The sequence below is a fragment of the Eubalaena glacialis genome, chromosome 3, assembly GCF_028564815.1.
Source record: "Eubalaena glacialis isolate mEubGla1 chromosome 3, mEubGla1.1.hap2.+ XY, whole genome shotgun sequence".
In the NCBI taxonomy this organism is placed as follows: Eukaryota; Metazoa; Chordata; class Mammalia; order Artiodactyla; family Balaenidae; genus Eubalaena; species Eubalaena glacialis.
The window spans coordinates 182,081,774-182,107,684 of NC_083718.1; the positions used below are offsets into that span (position 1 = coordinate 182,081,774).

The 25,911-nt window shown below is 54.6% G+C and overlaps 1 protein-coding gene across 2 annotated transcripts; it reads left to right on the forward strand.

Annotated features, from left to right (window-relative positions):
* Window positions 1-317: 317 nt before the first annotated feature.
* Window positions 318-24,001, forward strand: RCC2 (regulator of chromosome condensation 2). Of its 2 annotated transcripts, XM_061184862.1 has the most exons (13): window positions 318-513; window positions 1,545-1,830; window positions 7,398-7,491; window positions 10,513-10,656; window positions 13,235-13,366; window positions 13,735-13,823; window positions 15,164-15,278; window positions 17,202-17,368; window positions 19,244-19,424; window positions 19,720-19,825; window positions 20,717-20,789; window positions 22,805-22,882; window positions 23,659-24,001. In XM_061184862.1, the coding sequence occupies exons 2-13, from the start codon at window positions 1,552-1,554 to the stop codon at window positions 23,761-23,763; spliced, it is 1,563 nt and encodes a 520-aa protein (XP_061040845.1). In that variant the 5' UTR covers window positions 318-513; window positions 1,545-1,551; the 3' UTR covers window positions 23,764-24,001. The 2 variants fall into 2 exon arrangements, with proteins under 2 accessions (XP_061040845.1, XP_061040846.1); XM_061184863.1 differs by lacking the exon at window positions 318-513 and having other exon boundaries at window positions 1,475-1,830.
* The last annotated feature ends 1,910 nt before the right edge of the window (window positions 24,002-25,911 follow it).

The window sequence follows — 25,911 nt, forward strand, 5'->3', positions numbered from 1 at the left end:
CGTCCCTTGTTGGCGGATTCGTGAGCGAAGTAACTATTTTCCAGCGAGTGTCCTCAGGTGACCTGTCTAGACATGCCCAGGAAAAACAATCTAACACTCTCCTAACCCCCAAAGTAATCTCTGACGCGCTGGACGTGCTGCGCCGCCCGCGAAACGCGCAGGACCGGGGAGTGAAGGCTGGCGGCGTGGCGCCCAGCGCAGGCTTCGGTGGGCCGGGCTGCCCCGCGGGCGAGGGCGGGGGCCGTGCCGCCGCCGGGTCCGCCGGCCGGCAGGGGGCGCGGGCGCCCCGGGACCCGCGCCGCCGGCCCCGCCGCGCGCTCGCTTGCCGCCCGGCAGCACATGTGTTTCTGTTTTGTGTTGTAGCATTTGTTCTGGAAGCTTGTATTTACATTTTAAGTGTATCTGGGGAGTGGGCTGGAGCCCTCGTCTGGGCTGGGGGAAAAAAAGCCCTTCGGTTCGTCTTTTAGTCTCTCCTCTTCCTTTTTCTCTCCGGTTTCTCATCACTCCACGCAGGTAGGGGCTGAAAATGAAATCGACAATGATCAGTTTGCGGGGTCTGGGAAAGTTTTTTTTAAAAGAGGAGAAAAGGTAAAAAAAAAAAAAAAGAAAGAAAAAAAACCTGGAGGAGGTTGGGGGAATTGAATGAATAAAAAGGGGAAGGAAGGCGGATCCACGTGGTTTAATCGGAGACAGAGATCCCATTGTTCAAAATCAATCAAAAAAAAAAAGCAGACAGGGCGAAGGCGCAGGGACGCTGGGGGAAAGTAGCGGCGGAGCCGGGCACTTTGCAGCCGGGATCGGAAGGATCGGCTGAGCCGCACGCTCGGGGAGGGGCCGGGAGAGTGTCGGGCACCATTAAAGTTTTTATTTTTTCGTGTCTGTGCGAGCAGGTGTTTGGGGCCGGGGGCCGGCTTTATTTGCGCCACCACCCCGCGCACCCTTCCGTGGGGGGCAGCCAACCCTAAGGGATTCGGCTAATTAGAGCCCGAGGTCGGAACCCCCAGGCTGGAGCCGAATTGGGGACTCAGGCGGGGGATGGAGACAACTGCATTTGAGTGGGCTTGGGGAGGGGGGTGCGGAGACAAAAGCAGCAGGTGGGGCCGCCGCGGAGGGGGGAGCTCCTTCACCGAGGTGCCAAAAGAGGGTCTTTGAAGTGTCCCAAAGCCTTCTCTAATTAAAGCCTCGGGGATCAGAGACTTCCTTTTTCTTTCCCTTTACTTTTTTGGGGACCTGGCTGCAATTATGATGCGATGTAGGCAAACCTAACTTGAGGATGGGCCCGGGGGGGGGTCTCCATTTTTTTCTTTCCCTGAGCGGATTGCAGTCGGGGACCTGGACTCCCGTGCGGGATTCCCCGGAGGAGGCGCGCCGGGGCCCGGGAGAGGCGCGATTTCCTCCCGGCTCGCCCCCTCTCCGCCCACCCCGCGGCCGCCACTTTGGGGAGGGCAGGGGAGGAAGTGGAGGCCGGTGGCTCGGCTGGCTCCCCTCCCCCCGCGCAGTTTATAACCCGTCCATTGTGCGCCGCTGCCCCGTGTCTCCTCCAGCGCGACCATGCCCAGGAAGAAGGCGGCGGCGGCCTGGGAGGAGCCGAGCTCGGGCAACGGCACGGCCCGTGCCGGGCCCAGGAAGCGCGGTGGCCCGGCCGGTAGGAAGCGCGAGCGGCCCGAGCGCTGCAGCAGCAGCAGCGGCGGCGGTAGCAGCGGCGACGAGGACGGCCTGGAGCTCGACGGGGCCCCCGGAGGGGGCAAGCGCGCGGCGCGGCCGGCGGCAGCCAAGGCGGGCGGCGCGGCCGTGGTCATCACCGAGCCTGAGCATACCAAGGAGCGCGTCGTGAGTGCGGGGCCGGGGCTGGGGGCCGGGGGGCAAGGGCCGCGGCACGTCACCGCGCGCGTCCTGACCGGGGGCGGCGGGGCCGGCGCAGGCCGCAGGCTGAATCATCGCCGCTGCCGCCGCATAACAAAAGGGCGCGGGGCGGGCGCGGGCCGGGGCCTACCCGACCCCGCCGCCGCCCACCCGCGCGGCCGTTGGCCGTTGGGGCGCGCGCCCCGGGCCCCCCGCCGGGGGAGGGGCAGCCGGAGCCCGCGCCCGCCCGCGCGAGGGGGTCATGGCCCCGCCCCCGGCGCCGCTCGAGCCGACTCCCTCCGCCTCCCCTCCCCCTCCCGCCCCGGGAAGGGAGACTTTTGCAAGTTGTCTCCGGCCGGAGGAGGGGAGGCGCGCACCGGGCCCGGGGCGCGGCGCAGCGTGTCCTCGGTTGCCCCTGGCCCCCTGCGGCCGCCGGTCGGCCCCGGCACCGCGGGGGAGGGGGCTGCCGGCGCGCTGCGGGAGCGGCGGTTCACGCCTGGGCTTTGAGGTTCCCGCCGCCTCGGCTCCGGCGCTCCGGGGGGGCGGGGCTTGGCGGCAGCCGCGCATGCCCCGTGCGGCCCTGCGCCGTCTCGCGCCGCCGGGGAGGCGGGGGTGGCGGGCGCCGGGGCAGGGTGCGAGGGCGCATGCTCCGGAGAGCCCTCCCGCTGGAGGTCGGGAAGGGCCCCCACACCCCCAGAGGTGTTTGGGCTTTGTTCGTCGCTTGTGGTCTGAAGGAACGGGCGCTTGGTGTGGTCTCTGTGCAGCGCCCCCCACAAACCCCCGTAGTCTGAGTGGGCTTCAATTTGCTCATTAGAGTTGGGCCTTCAAATCTTAATTAAGATAGTGACCAATTTATATGCCTGCAAAACCCTGCGGAGCCAGAGATCTTACGTGGGGTCAGTGATGCTCAAACCCCACGGGTTTAGTGTGGGACGTGTGTTTAGGGAGAGGGTCAAAGCTTTCACCAGTTGCTCAGATAGCTCCAAAAGAGTAAGAACTTGCACTTAGGGTCTAGAGTCTCACGGTCTGGAGGGATCCTTTTCTCAGTCCGTACCAGCGTGATTTCCCCCAGGGGAGTTCAGGCAGTATTTAAATGGTTAAAAATAATTGCACTTCTAGGTCCACTTTATAGGTGAGAAAACTGGGGCACAGAGTCTAAGGGACTAGCCCAAGATCACATGGAGCTAGATTTCCACTGGGCTCAGGGTTTTTTTCTGATGTCATCCTTAACGCCTCTGCAAATTGTTCATGTGGAGATGGCTTTGTAACTGCCGTCTCAGTGGAAAGGGCCAGCGTGTTAGATGGTGGAGGAGGGTGATGTTAAGGAGAGCCTGTATCACTGAAACGTGTCACCTGGGGTTGGGGACCAGGCCAGGGCCAGGGCCATGGCCACAGTATTGAGAAAAGGGAGCGCAGGGACTGTTTTCCTTTAACAAATGTGATCTTCTGTGCGGGACTCCAGACATTTTCCCTCCAATCCTGGTGTTAGGAGGGAACTGAAAAGAAAGGTCAGCTGGGCTCTGCCTCTGCTACATTGTCTCTCGAGTGTTTCCAGTCAACCTTTTAGAGTAATGAGTTTTGTTATCAGGAAGTAAAAGATTCTTACCGTGATGCTGAGATTCACCCAAGGAGGTAGTCAGGGAGAGAGAGCATGTGCAGTGGATTGGCCAGCACACCATCAGGAGACTGAGGGTCCAACGAAGGATGCTGTTCTGTGCTTCATGGAAAGTGCACACCTCAAGCTTTAAGTCAACTTTCACTTTTAGCATCCGTTGGTCCAGGGTCAAGGCCTGGCCCAGGCTGTCCCACTGCGTTCCCAATGCCTTGCCCTAGGTGGGCATTGTCCCCAGTCCTGGGTGTATCCCTGGTCCCAGGTTCCTAGACTCCAGGGGAAGCGCCTGGGAAGCAGTCCTGAGAATCCTGTCTGCTGCCACAGGCCAGCGGCCGTCCCCAGCTCTTTCCAGAAAGAGACTTTTTACTGAGAATTTCGCAAGCCTCGCTGCCGTTCAGGGCTGTTGGAAGGAGGTTTGTATGAGAGCAGCTGCCATGAGTTGTCTGAAGCCGTGTTACCTTCAGTTACCTCAAAGCGGCAGATGTTGGGCTTGTGAAAGATGAACCCCAAGTACTTGTATGGTTGAGGGACAGTTGCCTTGAGGAAAAGCTGTGTATTTTTATAAAACATTCTTAGGATTTCAGTCTCGGAAAATGCTCTCTCCAAGGACCTCAGGTTTCCGTGTAGTTGTATCAGATGAGCATTTTACGACCCTCTAGGGTTGATGCAGCCTGAATTCCCTGTGAACTTCATAACCCTGTAGGTAAAGCGAGCAGCCTTGGCTGACTCATAGAAGACAGGTGAGTGTCACAAGCTGTCCAGGTCTTTGTAGTTCTTCTAGTGTTGGGTTGCTCAGGTTTTGTGGACCCTGAGACAACTCTGTCCCGTCTGAAAGGACCAAATAAATACAATTGAAAACTGAGCTTGAAGCCTGTCTTAGTTGATAGCCCACTAGGGAGTAGTCGTTGCGGCCCTTTCTCTGAGCGGTGTTCCCTCCACTGAGAGCCGCAGCCTTCTAAATGGATGTATGTTAACGATTGACACTCAGCCTCATAAACATGCTCCTTGCACTTGGGCAGTAATTCAAAAATCGCTTTGGACCAGAAACCCCATTTTGTTGATTGAAGAAGGTCGGTGCGTGTGTCCCGGCCAGCGAAATTCACCCATCCTGTTGGGAGACTGTTCTCCCAGCTTTTCTGCCACATGATATTTAGACATGGGCCGTATGTCTGCTGATTTCATCCAGAAAACAACCTCTTGGTCCATCGGTGAAGCCCAGGTTACACCTGGGAGGGTCCCGTAACCTCTGGTGCTCACAGCCCTGGCAGCTGTCCCTGGAGTTCCTCTGGATGGAGCCCCCCGCATCCGGGGTCTCTCCCATCTGTGGGCGGGTTCAGCTCTGTGACAAAGAGGGACATGGGCTGTGATTTTTAAAAAATTTTATTTATTTATTCCTTTTTGGCCGCGTTGGGTCTTCATTGCTGCGCGTGGGCTTTCTCTGGTTGCGTCGAGCCGGGGCTACTCTTTGTTGCGGTGCGCGGGCTTCTCATTGCGGCAGCTTCTCTTGTTGCGGAGCACGGGCTCTAGGTGCGCGGGCTTCAGTAGTTGTGGCACGTGGGCTCAGTAGTTGTGGCATGCGGGCTCTAGAGCGCAGGCTCAGTAGTTGTGGTGCACGGGCTTAGTTGCTCCGCGGCACGTGGGATCTTCCCGGACCAGGGCTCGAGCCCGTATCCCCTGCATTGGCAGGTGGATTCTTAACCACTGCACTACCAGGGAAGCCCATGGCTGTGATTTTTAAGTGGGTGTTAGGAGTTCTGGTCCTTACTTGAATTTTTTATTTCATATAAGGTGGAGGGAAGAATTGAATTATAAGCAGCCTACAGCAAAGAGTTATATAGATGATGACATCTAACGTGTGAGGAAATTAGGCCCGTGACATAAAAACACAGTTAAGGTACGGCTTACCACCCTCCTTGGACCACTGTCACTGGAGGAAACACAATTGACCAGTTGGTCAAGGTTTCCCACAAACACCTTGTGTCAGAAGGCTTGGGGTTTTGTATAAATGCTCCGCTGGCTCGATGGGCCAGTACACATAAACCCTTGTCCACTTGTGCAGGTGCTGGCATCTCCAGGTCACAAAGGAGACCCTGCTCGTGCCCAGGGTGATGGCAGCTAGTTCTGGCAGAGCTGCAGGTCCCGCAGCAGCCAGCAGCACTGCTGACCTGCTGCTGTGCTGAGCGCACCTTGGTGTGGAGTGGTTTAACCGTCTCTGCCCACCTAGGGGCCGGGGGGGTGGCGGCCTGGCCTGAGGTCACGGCTATTCCGGTGTCCTCTCCCCACCATCTGGCCTGGTAGCTCATCCCGCGGTGCTTTGGTCCATTCTGAGTCTCTGCTGCCCCTCCACGCAGACCTGAGAAATAGTGGAGAGCAAGTCAGTATTGTGGGCAGAGACCCAGGGCTGCTCCTTCCACTGGGAACTTGACAATCCCCTGATGCTATTTGTCTCCTGCAGTAGACCTGTAGAATGTTCCAGCCAGGCCCGCCAGTTAAACAAAGAAGGGGAGATAACCAGGGGAAACTCGGCTCCCATTCAAGTAATTGGAGTCTGGGTTCTGTGGGGTTGGACTACCCCGATTAAGGTCATTCTCTGAATAATTGAAATGTGGCGAAGTCATCCTCCAGCCCTGGCTGCTTTGTCGCCCCTTTGCATGCTGACCGTGGGCGCGCCCTGTAGATGGACCGTCTGCCTCCAGCCCTGTACTCGTGGCCGAGCGGGCGAGCGTGACGGGACCGGGGGTGGGGTGTGTGTGTGTGTGCGTGCCTGTGACATGGGGTTTGGGTTGCCCAGAGTTCCCTAAGAAACGGAATCCCCCCCATGAGGACGTGTTCCTCTTACACATGCATGTACTGGGCTGCCAGAACGTACCGCCAGGGCAGTCACTGTGTAGGGGTTAGAATGACTGGATTTGCAGCTGTGTGGCCTTTTTTTCCTCAAAGCCTTCCAAGAACGCTTCTGTAAACCGAAGGAAAACTTCTTTGCTTTTAACGTCCTGGGATGCTGATGATGTAAAGGATGAAAGCAGAACGGGAAGTTACTGCTTCCCTTGCCTGTGTGGAACTAAGTGGAGCCTTCAGAAGTGGATCTTTGACTAACAGTCGACTTTAAAGAGTGTACTGGGCATCTCAGAATCGAAGGGAAGGGCTGAGCACAGAACGAGTGCCACCCGGAATCGGACAGTGGCCTTTTTAAGTAACACATGCTCCCCCTGTGACAGTGAGAGCGTGTGGCCCTAGTGATGGAGGATGGGGACTGAGGTATACTGGCGGGGCCACTGGCCATCGGTCCCCTGGCTCTCGGCCAGCAGTGAGGACGAGCCCATCGGAGGCTGCCCCGTCAGATCCGCCAGCCCCACGTGGGTCTTCCTCCAGTGGAAGAATGAACACGGGGCTCTGCTGTTTTCCCCGCGGAAGGCTCCTGGCAGCGAGGGCAGTGCACGGGGAGAATAGGAAAGTTGACCGATGTGATCTCTGTGCAGAGATGCCCCGGGGCCCCAAAGCCTTCAGATCCTTGTGTGGTATGCTGGGCTTGCAGTGGGAAGATGCAGCCTTGGCCCCGAGGACAGCAGTTTTAACACTCACTCCCTGTGTGACGCAGCAGGCCTATTGCAAATACCTGTACAAGGCAGTCTGCAGAGCGGAGGGGAGGAATAGCATTTGGCTTCTTTTGTAGGGTTTTGCCAAAGATGTTTTTAAAGAGAAATCAAAGGATAAAAACGACCCTGGGCTTAACCGATGAGCTGCCAGGGCAGGTTCGGGATTCCACGTATGGAAGGGGCTGGCGAGGTGGTGCTTATTTCAGCTCGCTCTGTCCGCTGTGTGAACCGCTGAGGGAGAGCGTTAACAATGAATTATTTTGTTTCCTGCTGTCGTTGGACAGATTTGGGAAGCTAGAAGCAGCGTTACAAGCTAATTCTTTCTCCCTCTCTCTTTGTCTCTGTAGAAACTTGAAGGGTCTAAGTGCAAAGGGCAGCTTTTGATTTTTGGGGCAACCAACTGGGACTTGATTGGTCGAAAAGAAGTGCCTAAGCAACAAGGTATGAGAAACAATTTCTAAAGAATAGAAGATGCTACTATTGATTGAGTGCTTCCTGTGTGCTAGGTGTCCAGTGTGATTCTGGTGATGTCTGCCAGGTAGGTATTCTCTTTACGGAAGTGCTCAGAGAGGCCAAGTGATTTGCCCAGGGCCACACAGCCACTCTAGTGATGGGGCTGGATTTGAACCCGGGTCTTGGGCAAGTCTCTCACTTGGGTACAACTCTGCTTTTGAAAATTCCATTGAGATTAAACAGAAAAATCTAAGTAGTAGCCTCAAATAAACCTCGACACTTTTTTCCCATCTTCTCATGTCACTTATTTTCATTAAAATGAAGAGGCTGGTGCTGTGGAATGTCAAAATGTCCTCGATATTTGTCACGTGTCAGATGGCGAACTTGTTAGACATTTCAGGAGAGTCCACGTTTCCTTGCAAACTGCCAAATTGTTGCGGGAACTGGTTTGACAGAGCAAGTAGCAGTCTGGAGTGGGGGAAGCAGGGAAATCCTAAGAAGTATCTTAGTTCCCAAATGTTTTTAGAAAATTGGTGTCTTTTCTCAGGAGAATACTGGCCCATCCAAGAGAAGTAAGGCTGGTACTTTGCCATATTTTATGGCTTCTTGATTTCATTTGGAAAGATTCCCAAAGTACTTTCCAGCATTGCCCGGTGAACAAATATTTGCACATTGACACTCCCTGGGGCCTCAGGATGGGCAGTGGAGATCATCTTATTCCATGAAAACAGCGGGCGGGGTTTCAGCGGCACTCAGGGTCCAGATGAGTTAGAAATGGGCTTGAGCCATTTTCTTCCTGTTGGGGAAAGTGCCCAGCCTTCAGGACCAAGCTCTCAGCCTGAGCTGCCTGATGGCTGGTGTCACCTGGAACCTCTCCTGGGACGTGATAACATCAGTCTCCCTGCCAGCCCTGGCGCAGGTGTCGCATTGTTTCTCCAAGCTGTTCTGTAAATGAGTGGCCCACTTGCAATTAGAGACACTCAGGCCCCAAGCGGGAAGTAGATTCCAGAAGGGAACCCATGGCAGAGCAGGGCTGCCTCTAGTTGAAGGAATTTTGCCCCACTTGGGCTCATTTTAAGAGTGCCTTTTTGTCTTCTCCGAGGCCCACCTTTGCTTCCCAGATGTTTCTCCCTCTGAATGAAGTTTTATGTCATTAAACAAACATTTTAAAGTCTTTCAGTGTCTTTCGGCTCTCCGTGAACTTGCCAGTAGACATAATGGGAAGGGAGGGAGAATTTGTTTTCCCACGGGTGCCAAACATGAAGGGAAGAAGGATTTCCCCTCCTGCCCTCACCTTTCCCAGTCCCTCCCATTCTCGAAGCTGCCTTCCTTCCGAGAGCCCATTGGCTCTTGGGTACGAGTCACTGGATCTCATAAAGTCAGCAGCCTCCTTCGTTTTCAAGATAACACAGTGATTTTGTGCTCCACCTCTGACTGGGACCAGGCCCTGGGCATTAACGACCTCCAGGCAGGCCGCGTGGCCCGGGACTGCTGCTCTGCATTTCGTATGACGAGGATCCCCCTGAAGAAGGTTCCTTGGGAGGCTCCGAGAATCCCTGCCTCTCATGAGCTGATGACATCTTGGGCACTGACATTCATGGAGCTCATGCAGGGAAGATGCTTGGGCAGATCAGACCATCTACTCACCTGTGAGGGGGTCCACTTAGCCACTCTGGGTCAGCCGTGGTGTCCCCTGGCGTCTCCTGGCACCGCATGTTGTCCACAAGCACGGCACACGGCAGTCATGCCACCGTGATGAGCAGACGTTAGCATAGGTGTGAAGGCTGTCGTTTCTGGTTTGCTCTTTCCCAGGAAATTGCTGGGTCTTCTTTCACCTTTCAGTGGTAGAGGAGCGTCTTCAGGTGGAGAAGCTCAGGGGTGCCCTGAATCATGGTGGGGAACTTCCCTCTCTTGCCTCACCCGCCCCAGGTAGTTAAACGAGAGGCCGCGCCCGGCACCCTCTGCTGGTGGGGTGCGGGCAGGGTGGGGACGGACGGGAACAGTTCTACAGACTTTCGCGTGGAGCCAGGTACTTGATGGAGAAGTTGACCTCTCAATCCGTTCCTGCATCCAGGTCAGTCTGACACAGTTGATTTCGGCAGCAGCTAGCATTTCATAACAGTCACCACGGACCTAAAAATGGGCTCGTTTTTCTGTCCTTGAGAGCCCCAAGTTGAGGAAATTAAGCCCCAAATCGGCCACGCCCTGTCCACTAACAAGGTGAAGTGGCGGGTGTGATGGAGGCCGCTGTCTCTCCTCGCCCCCCATGCCCTTGAATGGTTCCCAGTGCCCTGCCCCAGGCACGGGGAGGCCCTGGCCCTCGGGGCGGGAGGCACGTGAACTCAGTAGGATAAGTGCTGTGACAGGATTCACAGGGCGCTGGGGTCCAGAAAGCAACGAGTTGAAAGGGGCATGCGGGCAAGGAAGGCTTCCCAGAGCAGGGGGTGTTTGACCTGAGGTGCGAAGAACAGAGGCAGGGGGCAGGGAAGGGCCTTCCGTGGGAGCAAATACACGGGCGGAGCTAGGGGCCATGACTCGGCCAGCATGATGGGACCCCTGAGAAAGATGGCACGAAGGGGTGCAGGCTCGGGGTTAGCCCCCAAGAGAGCCTCGTGGCTGCAGGCCCCCAGCCTCTCCCCAGCCCCAGGTAGAGGGCCGGGAGGGAGCTGTCGGGAGGGTGAGGGAGACTGGGGGTCTGCTACCTGCTCTTCTGGGTCAGCCCGCAGCCCGGCGGGGCTGCAGGGCGGAGGCGGTGGCACCTGCTTTTCGGCCACTGGCTTTTTGGCACATTCGGCAGGTGGGTTCGGGCCAGAGACGGAGGTGGAGCAGTGTCTGTGCAGATGGCCACTGACGGGTCCACACCGCTGGTGCGCTGCCCTGGGGGCCCCCGAGGGTGTGCTTTACGTGGGGAGTGGGGGGGTCGGCCCTCTGGCTGGTGACACTTGGGCAGCTCTCAGCACCCACCGGGGCTCTGCGACTGTTTGACATGTGTTCCCTTTGCCTTCGCAGCCGCCTACCGCAACCTCGGTCAGAACTTATGGGGGCCCCACAGGTACGGGTGCCTTTCAGGGGTCCGGGTACGGACGGTGGTGTCGGGGTCATGCGCCGCCCACAGCCTCCTCATCACCACGGAAGGGAAGCTGTGGAGCTGGGGTAAGTACCACGGGGACGCGGCGAGTCCCGTGGCACGGCCCGCGGGTGGGCTCCCTTCCTCCATCCCCTGGAGGGGAGACCCTTGTCCGCCCTCCGGGGCTGTGCTGCTTGCTGTGCATTTCCTCGCTTCCTGATGCCCAGCTAGTCTGTGCCCTGTGAAAACATCACTTCCTCCCCTCTTCTGCCAGGTTTTGGTCTGTACGTAACCCCCGATTTCTCTGAATCCTCTTTAGGCAGCCTTTTCCCGAACGTTCTGACTGACTCTGGATCTGATATCGAGGTGTGCCTAGTATTGAATTCCTATTTTAGGTGTGCTGTCCCCCCAGCACACAGCACAGTGTGACGTAGACCTCTGTTCTTGCCACTTTAAATGCCACCAGCTTTTACATCTGCCACGTGGTGACACCAGCCCAAGTCTATGCAGTCTTGTTCCTCTGTTTCCTGTTCCATTGCCCCAGAGAGTTGAGCTTGCTATTTCCAAGGTGATCTGCTTGCCCTGCCGCTGGACTCCCTCGCCTGGGTGCTGGGGGATGCTGTCCTTGTCTTTTAGCCTCCCTTCCCTTTCAGGGTCCCCTGCAGAGTGCTTCCACACCGTCTGCCCTGTTTCCTCTTCCAGATCCTTCACACAGGTCCTGGCTGGGGCTCAGTTTCCCCCCACGCCCTCTGCTGGCTCCTGGACTCTTCTTCCCGCAGCGGGTGTTGGCGTTTGTCCTCACCCTTTGTTTCTGGCCCTTTGGCTAGCTTTGGGTCCATAAGACTGCATTTTTATTTCGGGCTGTTTGAACCTTTTTTTTTGCAATTTCATGAGCGGCTGTACCAAAGTCCAAATACATTAACATCTGTTGTCTTCCCTGTACTCTGCTAATTTTGTAATTCTGGTGAAAAAAAGCTAACAAGTGTGTCTGGCCCAAATTTAAACTTCATAGTTTCTTGGTGACACGCTGACATTGCCACGATTTTCGTTTGCTCCCAGTTGGCACGGAGTTGTGTCCCTCCCCCAAAACCCCCTCCGGCTCACTACGCCAGCACTGAACGCAGCCTCCCACGTCGGGGTTCCCAACTTCGGGTGTCCTCTTTCTGATCTCTCTACTGAATGTCACTTCCGTGTTGCTTCTAAAAACGTCCCCTTTGCTGACCCCCTGGGCAGGGAATGATTCTAAAAGCTGTGCGTCTGCCCTGCCCCAGAACAAAGACGTGTCCCATGAGCAGACTCGCCGCTGTAGGGGGAATGAGCCAGTGGCAGTGTTACGAGTCCACAGTGAGTCCCCGGTAGGCTCAGGGCCCAGTCCAGCGCCCGAGAGCATCAGTGCTGCAGCCCGGAATTCACGGGGTCTGCACCCGCTGACCACCTGGGCCTCTCGAGCCGAAAAACCGCATCCGGTGCCCGTTCGTGCCTTTCACAGTGAACCTGGGCAGTTTCCACTAGAAGCTGGTGTCCGCCTGTCCTGCTGGAGCGCCATAATCAAAGCCTGAGGACGGTTTTCCTGTAGTAACGGCGCTGGTCACCCCTTCTCGAGCCCCATCCAGGACAGTTGAGGCTCATCTTTGTGGCTCTGCTCCCCCTCTTTCATGACTGCAAGGTCAAAGTTCGTTGTTGGGGAAGGATGTGGAAACCACCCCCGCTTTCCAAATTGCCTGGCTTTCTGGCCCCATAATATCTCCCGAAATGTTCGGTTACAAGTGTGGTTCTTCTCTTAGAGGGACCTGGGAGAGGCCCACTGAGGTGCTGAGTTTGGAACCCTTGTAGCCTGTGTTGAAAACTAGGTACGGTTTAGGGGGCCCAGCCTTCGGCCCCCCAGCTCTCCACACCTGCTTTGAGCCGCAGGGCTGTGTGGTGCAGAGGGCCTGGCAGGTCTCGGCCTCCGGCACCCGCACTCCCCCCCACCCCCCCCGATGCCACACCAGCGCAGCCCCAGAGGTGGAGGTCGGCCCGTGGCCAGGGAGGGCCTGTGTTCAGAGCAGGCCTGGCCTCTGGCCGTCGCTGGGGTTCACGTGGCTAAGGGTCCTGCGAAGGCTGGTCCGTGGGAGGTGGGTTTAGAGAGAAGGAGAGACATACAGGGTCCACGGTAGACGCCTGGGGCACTGAGGGAATCAGACTCCTGTGAGGCAGGTGTTACCGTCTTAAAATACCTCAGAGTGAAGCGAATGAAGGAATTGGCGTCTGGCAGGTGCGGTGAGAACTGAGAGCTGTGAGCTTCCCTGAGCTCATCCGCTCGTGTGTGCCACCCAGGTTGAACCTGGTTTTCTTCCATTTCCCTCGGGGGCAGAGAGCTGGCGAAAGTGCTCCGATCTGTCCCAGCCACTGCCCCAGAAACGAGGGTCAGAGCAGGTGAGGTGGTGGCCAGCAGCTGCACGCCGAGGCGACTCTGCGGACAGCCCTGCGTATCTCATCTAGTCACCCGACCCCACCGGCAGCCTTGAAAGGCTGGCATTGCCTGCGGAGCCGGGCTTGCTGTCCCCCGGCGCTGGGCTTGTGGGTTTGGAGGGCGCCTTCTGGGAGACCCAGCCTCGCCCGGCAGCTGCTCCGGCCGCCCTCTCTCCTCCTCCCCGCTTTATCTATCCTGCTCCTGACCCGCAGGGCGAAATGAGAAGGGCCAGCTGGGCCATGGCGACACCAAGAGAGTTGAAGCCCCCAGACTCATCGAGGGGCTCAGCCACGAGGTGATCGTGTCTGCGGCGTGTGGGCGGAACCACACCTTGGCCTTGACGGGTAAGGAAGGGCCGCTTCCCTCAAAATGGGGTCAGAGGCCAAATGGTCCACCTGGGGCAGGGGGTGGGGCTGCCCCCGTGACCCATGGTCATGATCAGAAAGATGCCCAGGGAGCCCGGTGGGCAGCTGCTTGAGGCATCGGGAGCCTCGCCCACGGGCACCAGTGGCCGGGACAGCGGGAGGGTCTCTGCTGGGGAGTGGGTCTGCTCTGAGGTATCCGCCCCACCCCGTTTTGGAGAATTGTCTCACTTGCATTCTTCCTGGCAAAGGAGCTGTTTTTATTATTTTAGAGCCTTTGATTCCAAGTCTAGTTCCCAATACGCAGCATTATTTTCCCTTTGGTGATGAATGTTGTTCTTTCCTTCCAGAAACGGGCTCCGTGTTTGCGTTTGGGGAGAACAAGATGGGGCAGCTGGGCCTCGGCAACCAGACGGACGCTGTGCCCAGCCCCGCACAGGTGCCCGCCCTCCTCCGCCTTCAGGGCCTTTGTTTCTCGTTGCTTTGGGGTTGGATTTTCTGGGGTGAGATCAGACATTCCTCTCCATTGTTTGAGTTACTGGGTCCCTTGTAAAAGCAGGATCTCGATGCTTTGAGTGGGTCAGGTTTAGTAGATGGTCACAGTTGAAGAACATCCTGGAAACAGTTTTTCATTCCGACTGAAATAATTTGTTCCAGAGGCCTGTTTGAAGCCTGTTCTATTCCAAAGTGAGAATTGTTACATGGATGTGATTGGTCTTTATCTGAGAATACTCTGAGTTTTGACTTTGTAACAAGTCACGGGCCAAGTACTTAGAACACAAATAGGAGGTCGGTCGTCTCTTATTCCTGAGAAACTTTGGAGTCAGTTGGAGGAGTGGGATTTATACCTAAAAAGTGAACTCCTGACGTAAGGCAGCAGGATGCTACAGTGAGTGTCTGACGAGGGAAGGGACTTGGGTTTCTTGGTCTTAAAAAGAGACCTTGACCTTGGCCAAACGTACCTGTAGTCTGGAGGATTTTCGAGGTGTTGCTGTTTTGTTAGCCACTTGCTCTGCAGTGGAACGTGATGGTTTCCAGAGTGAGCCGGGGCCGGACAGAGCCCGGGACTCAGCATCCTCTCCCCAGCCTCATCGCCTTTCCCTGCAATTTCCCGGGATGTCGGTACTTCACGCCCTCCAGTTCCTCCAGTCTGGCTTTCCCAGACTGATTAGTTTGCAATAGCGAGTCTTCTAAGCACTTTCTCAGATTAGTTTCCAAATCCCATGTTAAATTACTCAGGGCCTTTGCTGTCTTCCAAGTTCCTAATTTCGAACCATTATATTTCTTCTTCACACCTTCAATTAAGGCTAATTAGCAAGCGGCTCTTACAGTAGTAAAAGAGAGTGTAAAACAGTTCATTTTACTGGTTGGCAATAACGCTTATAAAAGCTTTTCTTTTTAAAGTTGCGTGACATCAAAACTAGTGACTAGAGTGGGATTTGGGAACTACATGTGATTAGTTCTGTTTTCTGACACCTTCGTGCCCACGCCAGTCAGTTGAATTCAGCATTCACTGGGCACCAGGATGTGTGAGGCACAGCGTTGTGCATTTTGAGGGTTACAAAGACCCGGGGACATGATTTGCTTGTCTGAACTGACTCTGTGCTGGGAGGTGTTTCTTTACATACATTCTAAGCCTTTGCCTTCAGTGTTGTTGGGTCCATTAGAAGTCCTTTGTAGCCTAGTAATTGTTTCACACCAACCTGTGGGGAGGTAGAGACTTTATCAGTCTTTAAAAAAAAAAAAAACGCCTAAAAGTCTGCTGTCTTTTCTTTTCAGATAATGTACAACGGGCAGCCAATTACCAAAATGGCCTGTGGGGCTGAATTCAGTATGATAATGGACTGCAAAGGAAACCTCTATTCCTTTGGGTGCCCTGAATATGGTCAGCTGGGTATGCAAAGTACATTTTTTAAAAGCTCTGTAATCTAACTGTATGTTTAGAACCAGAAGTCAGTGTGGGGCTGCGCACACATGGTAGAAATGGGGGTAATTGATCGCAGATAATAGCCTTGATCCATTAAGTGGATGTCCTGTTTAGTGGGCCAGCATGTCGTAATTCATGGGGTTGTGGCGTCTGACAGTGACTTGCCGTAATGAAAGTCAGGGCTTGAGTCTGACAAAGGTTTTTCTTCTGATTTGGGAATTCATTTTTGTATAAAAGGATTTCAAAGCTTTTTTTTTTTTTTTAATCAAACCACCTTCATTCATTTTCATATTTAAAGATTTGCCTTCATTGAAAGTGAGGAAATTATACAAGAATAAGGTTGTTTTGAAAACCTCGGCCTGGGCCATTATTTCAGGTGTACACATGAAGAGCCCAATATCATGAAAAAGTGGGATTGTCTTCCGGATTTTCATCCCTAAACAGAAGGGATGAAATTTACTTATTATTCATTGAGTAGAAAAGTAAAACTCAGAAGGTAGTTCTCATCAGTTCTCAGTGAGTGGAAAATGACTCTCCATCCTGACTTTACAAGGTCTCCATTTTCTTTTCCCATCTGACACCGAAGTGTTTTTTTTTTCCCTTTCTGGCGTCTTCCCACCTTCCAGCTCCTTCCAAGTGGGAGGTGAGGAGTGGGCGCCCTCTGCTGGCTCCTGAGTTTCACGCTGCTCCGGATCCTCTGCAGCCCCTGGATCTGGGTTGCTTGGGTCTCCACGTCATTAAAAGCAGGCAGATGGAAGATAGTATAAATAGAACGAGGAGCATCTCGCTGGCCTTTAGACTTTAGGGAACAGTGACTTTGTGAAACTAAATATACCTAAGTCAGAAGTGAATAAGAGAGAACAGCCCCATGCGCATTCAGCTTTGGTTGCCAGGGAGTTGCCAGAGACTGTTAGAGAGACCGTTTCCATGGCCACAGGCCCTGGTGCCGTCCCCAGCCCCGGTCAAAACACTGGAAGCAAGTTTCTGGTCTACTTCCGGAAACGTGCGCAGCCCCCCTGCTGTCTGTGGCTGCCCCAGATCTGCAGACAGGCAGCTTGTCGCAGCAGGTGGATTTTCCTTCAGGGAAATGAAATGCCCTTGGCAATGATGATGACAGCTAACATTTCGTGAGCAGTTACCATGAACTAGTCCCCATTGCAGCACTTTATACCGAATCTCGTTTGCTTGGTTTACACTTGTTTAAAGGTATTTTGAGAAGTTGGCTTGATTTATATCTACAGAGTCAGTTAATCTTCCCAGCTTATTTTAAAACCGGTTTTCAGTGTGATTGTCCAAACCCAGAGAGATCCCTTTTCAGAATTAGAACTTGACCTCGGAAGGTGCATCCCCAGCGTGCACTAGCCCCCGCGCTCGCTCCCACGACGTGTTTACTGGGTCAGGCAAGGCAGAGGTGAGAACGTACGTTTAACTCTGCTTTAACGACCACGATGATGTATTAGGTTACTGGTAATTCATAAAAAAGCAAGCCTGGGAAAGTGGGTTGAACTTTTTTGTCCATTCTCGGCCCATGCAGGGCTCCTTGAGGCCCCCAGGTGGGGCACAGATAAGACCATTCCTTTGGATCTGGAGCTTCCCACTTTTTTGGCCACAGGTCAGCCCAAACGTAGACTCGCAAAGAATTTTCACAAAAGTCCTCTTTACAGATGGTGTCCTTGGGTGTTTCTTACTCTGTTCTATTCATTTTTCAAATAAAGAAAAAACTGGTTTCAACCCACAACACCGATTCTATGCCCCACAAGTTGGGTCGTGCCTCAGGTTGGAGGACAGTACCTTGGTTGACAGGAGTCCCCATGAGGACCTGCCTAGCCAGGCTGGGCAGGTGCTCTGTGCTCTGGCCGCTGCTGACGGCCGGCCCTGTGGTCGCTGCAGGACACAACTCGGACGGCAAGTTCATTGCCCGGGCGCAGCGGATAGAGTACGACTGTGAGCTGGTGCCCCGGCGAGTGGCAATCTTCATCGAGAAGACGAAAGACGGCCAGATCCTGCCAGTCCCGAACGTGGTGGTACGGGATGTAGCCTGCGGCGCTAACCACACGGTAAGGCTTGAGCGTTTCTGGCCTTTCTTCTGGCTACCAGGGTGTCACCTCAGTGGAGACCCTTGGCTTTGCAAAGCCAGGAACTGACCCTGGCCCCCTCGACGTCCTGCCCTCCTCAAGGGCTTCACACCCTCAGTTGTCCCGGGGCGTCATTCTCACCTGACTGCTTCTCTGTGGCGTCCACAGATGTAGCTGAACGTGCAGACGCTTTGGGTTGGGATCATACAGTAAGAGTTTTTCTGCTTTTGTCTTTTGTCTAATAGAACATCACGGATGTTTTTCCAGGTCAATAGACAACATCTCAGACGGGGTGTTGAATAGATTCAGTCATTAAGGGTGTTTCCTTAAAGGTCACTCTAGATAAACGGCAATAAAATTGTGTATGTGCATCTTTTTTTTTTTTTCTTGGCCACTCGGCATTGTGGGATCTTAGTTCCCCGACCAGGAATTGAACCCGTGCCCGCTGCATTGGAAGTCTTAACCACTGGACTGCCAGCGAAGTCCCTATATGTTCATCTTTTTATCTTAGTTGCCTTCCTGTGGTTATTTTGCCTGAAAATGCCTGAGAGTCAGACTTGGTTCTCGTCTCGCTTGAAGGACCAGGGCCGGGGCTGAGAGTTCAGAGACAGGTCGGTCTCCTGTGTGCAGGCAACTGGCTGAGTGACTTCAGGACTGGGAGCTTTCAGTCCCTTCAGGTCCAACAACTGATTCTCCCTTGTACAGCGTAGTCAGGAGAAATAGATCTTACTTAGGCCTCTGGTGTCAAATCATGTTAATAAGTTGTACATTCACATGATTCAAACATGAGACATCAAGGATGCTGTGAAGAAAAGAAGACGGATTTTTTAAATTTTTTATTTTTTTAATTGAAGTATAGTTGATTTACAATGTTGTGTTAGTTTCTGGCGTACAGCAAAAGTGATTCAGTTATACATATTCTCTTTCATATTCTTTTCCGTTATGATTTGTTACAGGATATTGAATATAGTTCCCTGTGCTATACGCTAGGTCCTTGTTGGTTATCTATTTTCTGTATAGTAGTGTGTATCTGCTAATCTCAAACTCCTAATTTATCCCCTCCCTGCTTCCCCTTTGGTAACCATAAGTTTGTTCTCTATGTCTGTGAGTCTGTTTCTGTTCTGTAAATAAGTTCATTTGTGTCACATTTTACATTCCACATATAAGTGATATCATATGGTATTTGTCTTTCTCTTTCTGACTTACTTCACTTAGTATGATACACTCTGGGTCCATCTATGTTGCTGCAAATGGCATTATTTCGGGTTTTTTTCATGGCTGAGTAGTATTCCATTGTGTATATGTGCCACATTTTCTTTATCCATTCATCTTTCCATGGACATTTAGGTTGTTTCCATGTCTTGCCTATTGTAAATAGTGCTGCAGTGAACATAGGGGTGCCTGTAAGAAGATGGACTTTAAATTGTTGACATGTCACTGCACACTGCACCTGTGACCAGGTGGAGGTCACCTGTGTGAACCCGCCTGAAGGAGAATCCAAGGTGGGCGGGGCGGTTCCTCTGGGCTCTGTCTGCAGTTTAGTCAGGATTGAAATAGGAAGTGGAGTGCAGTGGCCTGCTCTGGAGACATCACCCTTGTGCTTCTGATGAGGGAAAGGGGAAGACTTGCGGCTTTAATCATAATAATTTGTTAGGAATGGAAAATGGTGTCCCTGGCTGGGAAGACAGCAAACATCCTCACCATGTGGACCCGCTGCTGGCGCCTCCCCTGTCCGAGGCCGGCGTGGGTCATCTTGTGTGTTTCTGCCCTCTGCCCTCAGCCCTGGCCACAGGCTCTCAGAACGGCAGCCACCCCGCTTGTCCCCCGTCCCAGCGCTGCCTTTTCTCTCTCCTGCAGCTGGTCCTGGACTCCCAGAAGCGCGTCTTCTCCTGGGGCTTCGGAGGCTACGGCCGGCTGGGCCATGCCGAGCAGAGGGACGAGATGGTCCCCCGCCTGGTGAAGCTGTTCGACTTCCCTGGACGCGGGGCGTCCCACATCTACGCTGGCTACACCTGCTCCTTTGCCGTCAGCGAAGTGGGTCAGTGCTTCCCCGTCTGGGCCTCGGGAGGAAGGCATCCAGGGCCAAGTCACGGGTTTCCCTCCCTGGCTGTGTGCTCTGGTGGGGAGTCCCGTGACCTTTGCCCTGTTCAAGACCAGGGACCTTGACTTCATCGACCTCCCGGATTCTTCGGACAGAGCTCCTTGTGGTCACCGGTGCCAAGCGCCGTGCCTGGCGGGTCCCGATCCTCTTCCCTTTCTCCTTTGATGTTGCTGAGATGAGCATCCAGCTCTTGAGATGATGGTGACCATGGAGACGCGTTTGTCTTTCCCAGGTGGTCTGTTTTTCTGGGGGGCCACAAACACGTCCCGGGAGTCCACCATGTACCCAAAGGCCGTGCAGGACCTCTGCGGCTGGAGAATCCGGAGCCTGGCTTGTGGGTATGTGGCTGTGTCTCCCGGTGAGCGGGGACGTCTCCCCGTGCCGGGCATGTTGGACACACCCGGGAGGTGCCCTGTCCCTGGAGGGCTCCACTCTTCCCATGGGGCATAAGGCGCACCAAATTCTAGAGTCAGGAGGGGGAGGGACTGTGCTGGGGGCAAGAGGGGTCGGGAGGTCTTAGAACAGGTGACTCACTTTGCTGCTTCTGAGGGTTTCGTTCTTCGAAGGCTTGGTGTGCTCTGTTCGTATTGCAGGTTCAAATCATATTTAGTTAGGAAATTTTAGTTACTGTGATACAGTGGGAACAAGAAAGTATCCTCAAGTCAGTGATTTTCCGTTTATTTTGAGGACACCCGTTGAGCTCTGTCGCACTTCTTGATGAGGAGTTTGATAATGTTCATCACCTGCCAGGTTTTGGGGAGATGACAGTGTAGTTGTTGGGGGTTCGGTGTGGTTTTAATCTGAAACCTCTAGCCCCGCCCAAGTCATCTGGCATGTTCCGCTCCCTTTGGAATAAACTCTCACTTCATCCTGATTTGTTCTCTTCTCCTCTTCCCAGTGTGTTTGTTCATCTAAAAGTGACCCCTCCCCACCCCAAGAGCCCTAGAGCCCGAGTGGGGTGGGGCGGGGAGATCTGGGGCCCCGAGGCTCCTGGCTCTAAGGGCTTCTGCAGTTTGGGCCTGCGCGGGACAGCATTTGGGCTTCAGAAGCAGCCCATTGGCCCTGTGCTGTGTTGTTTGGAATGGAGTTTTTAGTGGGACCAGCTTGATTTTAATGCTAGTAGGTCACACCCTGCAGGGAGCCCACGGGAAGTGCCCGGGGCTGCTGGGTGGCTGGGGTGCAGCGCTGGGCTGCCGCCCTCGGCGGTGACAGCCTCTGCCCGTTTGCAGGAAGAGCAGCATCATCGTGGCTGCGGACGAGAGCACGATCAGCTGGGGCCCGTCGCCGACCTTTGGGGAACTGGTAAGCTGGTCCGCATGGCGGAGGCAGAGCCCGCTCTGGGTTCCCTGAACCACCCCTGAAAACTCGCGGGAGGAAAGTGCGTGCGTGTGTGCGTGCGTGCGCTCGCTTGCGTGTGTGTGTGTTTCCTTTTTGCACGAAGGTCTGCGGTATTCCCTGATGTTTAGGTCACTTGAGGTTTCCTGAGTGTTCCTTTGCTTATCAAATAATTGTGAAAGTTCTTTCTGTCCACATTGTTAAGTTGAAATTGGGAAGTTTCAGATCCCATTTCTCCTCATGTTTTGTAAACCGTAATTGTGGAATGATGTCAGTAGGAAGGAGGATGGTTTCTCTTCCCTCTCCCCAGGAGAGTTTCAATCGACAGGAACAGCTTGTCCTTTTAAACGGTGGGGTCAGTTGTGACCATGCATTCATTGAATCTTTCTGGTTTCCAGCCTCTTAGGTCTTTTGGGGACATTCTTCTCTTATTTTTCCCAAATAAGTTTGTCTGTGTTCTAGCTTTTAATCTCAGTTACTTGAGTGACTAGAACCCATGGCCCTCGGATTCCCCCACAGCTTTGGCCTCCTCAACCAAACGTCTGATTCTTAGCTTCTGGGGCGTGGTGAGTCTTCATCAAGAACAGCGGGGCTATGGAGCTCATCCTGACGGTCTGCCTGTTCTACCTGCAATTTGATCGTCAGCCTGGCTCTTTTATTTCCTGCTGGGAACTCGGCCTATTTTCCCTTCCCTCTGCTCTCATGGGTAGGAGCTGACAGGGTGATGGAAGGAGACGGGTGCTTCTTGACCCCCTGTGCCATCTCCAGGGCTGGTGGCCTGAACATGCCTTTTCCTCGGAGCTGTGCGCCCGCTTTCAGTCTGGTGGCTTCAGAGGGGGCCCCACGTGCCACAGACACTGGGGGGCCCTTCAGAGGTGGCCCCATATGTGGAAGCTTGAAAGAGACTGAGAACCTGGCCCAGTTTTTTTTTTTTAATTTATTTGTTTATTTTATTTTTGGCTGCGTTGGGTCTTTTGTTGCTGCACGTGGGCTTTCTTTAGTTGCGGCGAGCGGGGGCTACTCTTCGTTGCGGTGCGTGGGCTTCTCATTGCGGTGGCTTCTCTTGTTGGCGGAGCACGGGCTCTAGGCGCGAGGTCTTCAGTCGTTGTGGCGCACGAGCTCAGTAGTTGTGGCTCGCAGGCTCTAGAGCACAGGCTCAGTAGTTGTGGCACACGGGCTTAGTTGCTCCGCGGCATGTGGGATCTTCCCGGACCAGGGCTCGAACCCGTGTCCCCTGCCTTGGCAGGCGGATTCTTAACCACTGCGCCACCAGGGAAGCCCCCTTGCCCAGTTTTTATGGGTTGTTCTTAGAGAAGGACAGATGCTCCTAGGGCCTATCAGAAATAGACTCTGAGTATCGATTTGGAGACTAGAGGGGAACGAGGGAGCCTCTTGGGTGAGGAGTTGGCGTGGCACTTGGCCGGTGGCAGATGAAGCTCACCTGCCATGTGGGCCCCTCTTTGAGCTGAGGGACCTGTCCACCTTGAAATCACTCATCTTCACACCACAGCACGGGACAGAACCCCCCCCCGGCCCCCCCCCCCCGCCGCCCCAGGCAGTCCTTGACCGTCCCTTCCATCTCCGGTGTCCTGGAGTCATTGCTGATCATGGACACAGGTGGGGACGGGGACAGCCAGCACTCCTTATGACCTGCTGGCCCTGAAGGGCTGCAGTTGCCATTTCTTCCTGCCCTGGCCATGGTGTCATCTGACCAGTGACTTTCCCTAAAAGGTGTCCTTATCGCATAAACCCCTATAGCTTACGTCTTAGCGTCTCAGGCCTGGGGTTAGGAACCGGTCACCTGCTGGCACTTGTGGATTCTTATTGCTGCCCGGGCCTGGCTTTGGGTCTGAGATAGCGGGGCTCGGCCACAGAGGCTTCCGGGTCCGTGGGCGGTCCAGCCACATGGTGAGGTTCCCTCTTTCTGACTGGCATTGGTGAGCATCCGGGTTCTGTGAGCATCCCTCTGTTTGCCTCACCAGGGCTATGGGGATCACAAGCCCAAGTCTTCCACTGCAGCTCAGGAGGTGAAGACGCTCGATGGCATCTTCACGGAGCAGGTGAGTGAGGAGCCCTGGGCCCGGGCGGAGCAGGGGCGCGGGAGCAGAGAGGAAAGCAGAGCCGAATCGTGCCTCTTCCTGCTTCTGCTCTTTGCAGCCCGCTTGAGCGTCGTCTGACATCTCCTTGGGTAGCTTTCCTGTGCCCTGTGCTAGAGTTTTCTGCTGGGTGACGGGGAAGGCACAGAGGTGTGCTGGCTAGGCCCCGTGGCTGCTGTCACCCTGAGGGACACCGGCCAGAGTCCAGCCACAGCAGATTTGCTCCAGGCCGAGTGCATCACTCACATCGGCTTGGTACCTTCACCCAAGCCTCTATACACCATTAGGCTGTGGGCAGCTGGTGGGGCGAGGCCTCTGCTGTTGCCTCACCAGGCTGCCAGCCCTTGTCGCCGATACGCACGTGGGGCTTGTGCCCTTGCACAAGGCAGGGCTGTGGTCCAGAGAGGCGGAGGGAACAGGGAGCACGGTCCCGAGTCCCCGCAGCCTCTGCAGGCAGTCGGCGTCCAAACACTGCTTGGGGGGGCCTCCTTCCACCTTGTCTCCCCGGGGCAGCCCAGAAGGCAGGCTAGCAGGGCACTGGTGGCAGGTCACGTGGACACTGGTGGTCCTCAGCAAAGGGCTTTTTTGAGCTTTTCAGGATGCCTCTGTTTTGACCTCTATACTGACCCCCATTGGCGAGCCCAGCTTCCCGGTGTCCCGCCGTCTGCTTTGGGCTTGGCGGCCCCAAACTCTGCCTAGCCGAAGCACCCTTGCCCACCCAGCGCTGGTTTGTCCCCCAGGTTGCCATGGGTTACTCACACTCCTTGGTGATAGCGAGAGACGAAAGTGAGACGGAGAAGGAGAAGATCAAGAAACTGCCAGAGTACAACCCCCGGACCCTCTGATGCTCCCGGAGCCTCTCCAGCTCCACACCTCTCGCGGCAGCTGTCATTTCCACGTGCACTGGGACGGGAAGTCAAACGAGGAATTGTCAAAAGCAAAAGTTGACCGAAGGTGCATTTTTGTTAAGACTCCCTGAGGTTCCGTTTTATAAGTGATTCAACGTCAACTACCTTTTCTGTGTGCTTTCCAAAGTGGTTTTTTTTCCCCCCTCTTAATGATTAATTAAAATATTTGCTCATAGTTGACTTACCATTCCTACAAAAGAGGCAGAAACTTTGAGCAATCTAGGTTTGTTTTTTGTTTTTTTTTAAGTTTTCCTTTTTTACCCCCCTCTCCTACATACACTTGTCAAAAACCCCGCTTCCCGGTTGTGATTAGCATTGTGAGCCCAGTGGGTGCTACGTGGGAGAGGAGTCACCACACGCTCAGAAAAAAATGTCCCTTGTGGGAGCCGGCAGCATCTAGGCAAAGACCGTCCCTGGTGGTCAGTCTCCATCCACAATGGCGCCCGTGTGCGCAGAAGCATCTGGGTCACTTCTCTCCTGCTTTTCCTTCTAGCCCGGCTCAGGCCGCGTGTGTTCTGCTTCTCCCCTTGGCTGCTTCTAAGCCCCCTGCCGCCTTTTGGCCGCGACATTAATAGAATCTGCCGTTTTCCCCCCTGGTGGGGGATCTGTGTTTAGCCATTTATATCTGCTTTAGCTGTAAAAGAAGTCCAAATGAAAATCAGGTGATTGTGGAACCAGTGGGGACCTGGGGGGGTGGGCAGGTGTGGGGACAGTGTATCTGGTTCCAGATCCGGCTCGAAGGCTCCTCTGAGCCGGGGCCGCCTCGCCAGCACTCGCCATTAGAGATTGACCAGCCAGCAGTAAAAAGTGCATTCTGGAGTCCTTGCAAAGAAGGATCAGCCCTTTGTGTGCCAGCCTTTATCGCCTTTGTGCTTCTGTCTTTATTCTGACCCCCTTCCCCCTGCTGGATCCTGCTGGAAGGGGCCCGGTCTGTTTCTGAGGCCCGGGTTCCTGTTCCGCTAACCCAACTCTCTAGTCACGTTTGCTTGGCTGTGTAACCAAATAGTTGGGATCACGGAAGAAGTCCCCTTCCCTGCGTGTCAGCACAGAGGCTGTGACTGCCACCCCGGCTCCCCGCCAAGTGCCCTGTGCCCGAACCCGTCCCCGGCGTCGTGCTGCGTGAGTTATGAGGTGCCTTTCCCGGAACCCTCCTCTCGCTTGGACCCAAGAGAGGCGACAGCTCTGGCTGGGGCTCTTGGTTTTGAGAGGGTCTGGACTGGTTTGGGTGCTTTAAAATAGATTTTTTAGTTCAGTGGTGCTCATGGGGGAAACGGGAATAGAACTTCAGTGTGAGACTTGGGTGATGGGAAAGTTAAATATTGGTCTTTTTTATTAATGATTTTTTGCTTTGCTATTGTTACCACTTTTGTCTCCATGTTAAAATGCCAAAAATGATCTAGTCGTTGTTGCTTTTTTCCCTACTCGTCCCCCCCCCTGCCCTGTCGCTCCTGACAGGGGCTTCTGCCTTCGCAGGGCGCGTAACCGGTATCTGTCCTGGCCAGTCCCAAGGCCTCACGGGAGGAGGCCGGCCTGCCTCTTTCTAAGATTTAGTCTGACTTCATGCTCGTCTCAACTGTCCTGTGTTTATAGTCCAGGGGAGAAGCTTCTGCAACTTCAGAGCTTCTGCTAAACTAACCTGATCTGTCCAAATCACCCCCCAACTACCATTGCTGACTCAAGCTTCCCTGCGTAGAACCCCTCGGTTTCCTGACAGACCTCTTTCCTGGAGTGGGCTTAGGCGCACGTGCTCCTCGTACCCGTGCAGCCTCCCTTGGGTTGTGCAGTCACCGAGAGGGTCAAGGGAGCAGTAGCCTGGGTCCTGGCCTTTGCAGGAGCTGCCCTTGGCCAAGTGGGGCTTCAGTCTTCAAGTGGACTCATCTGAAACCCACCGCCAGCCCGCTCTGGGGCCCCCTGCCAGGGACTGGAGCAGGAAAGGGATGTCCCTTCCACGTGGAGACCGCCCTGTTCTCTCCCACAATCGCTCCTTTGGGCTTAGAATTTTAAAATGAACTTCCTAAGGGGGAAAATCCTTTAGAACAAGGAGTGGGGGGAGACGGTCCTGCGCTCCCAGAGGAAGGGACACAG

What these genes read in the sequence shown, in the direction of transcription:
- RCC2 (XM_061184862.1), top strand. Translation starts at nt 1,552, where the DNA reads ATGCCCAGGAAGAAGGCGGCGGCGGCCTGGGAGGAGCCGAGCTCGGGC. An exon ending in CTGTGCCCAGCCCCGCACAG is followed by an intron (nt 13,824 to 15,163) that starts GTGCCCGCCCTC and finishes TTTTCTTTTCAG; the next exon opens with ATAATGTACAACGGGCAGCC. An exon ending in CTTTGCCGTCAGCGAAGTGG is followed by an intron (nt 19,425 to 19,719) that starts GTCAGTGCTTCC and finishes TGTCTTTCCCAG; the next exon opens with GTGGTCTGTTTTTCTGGGGG.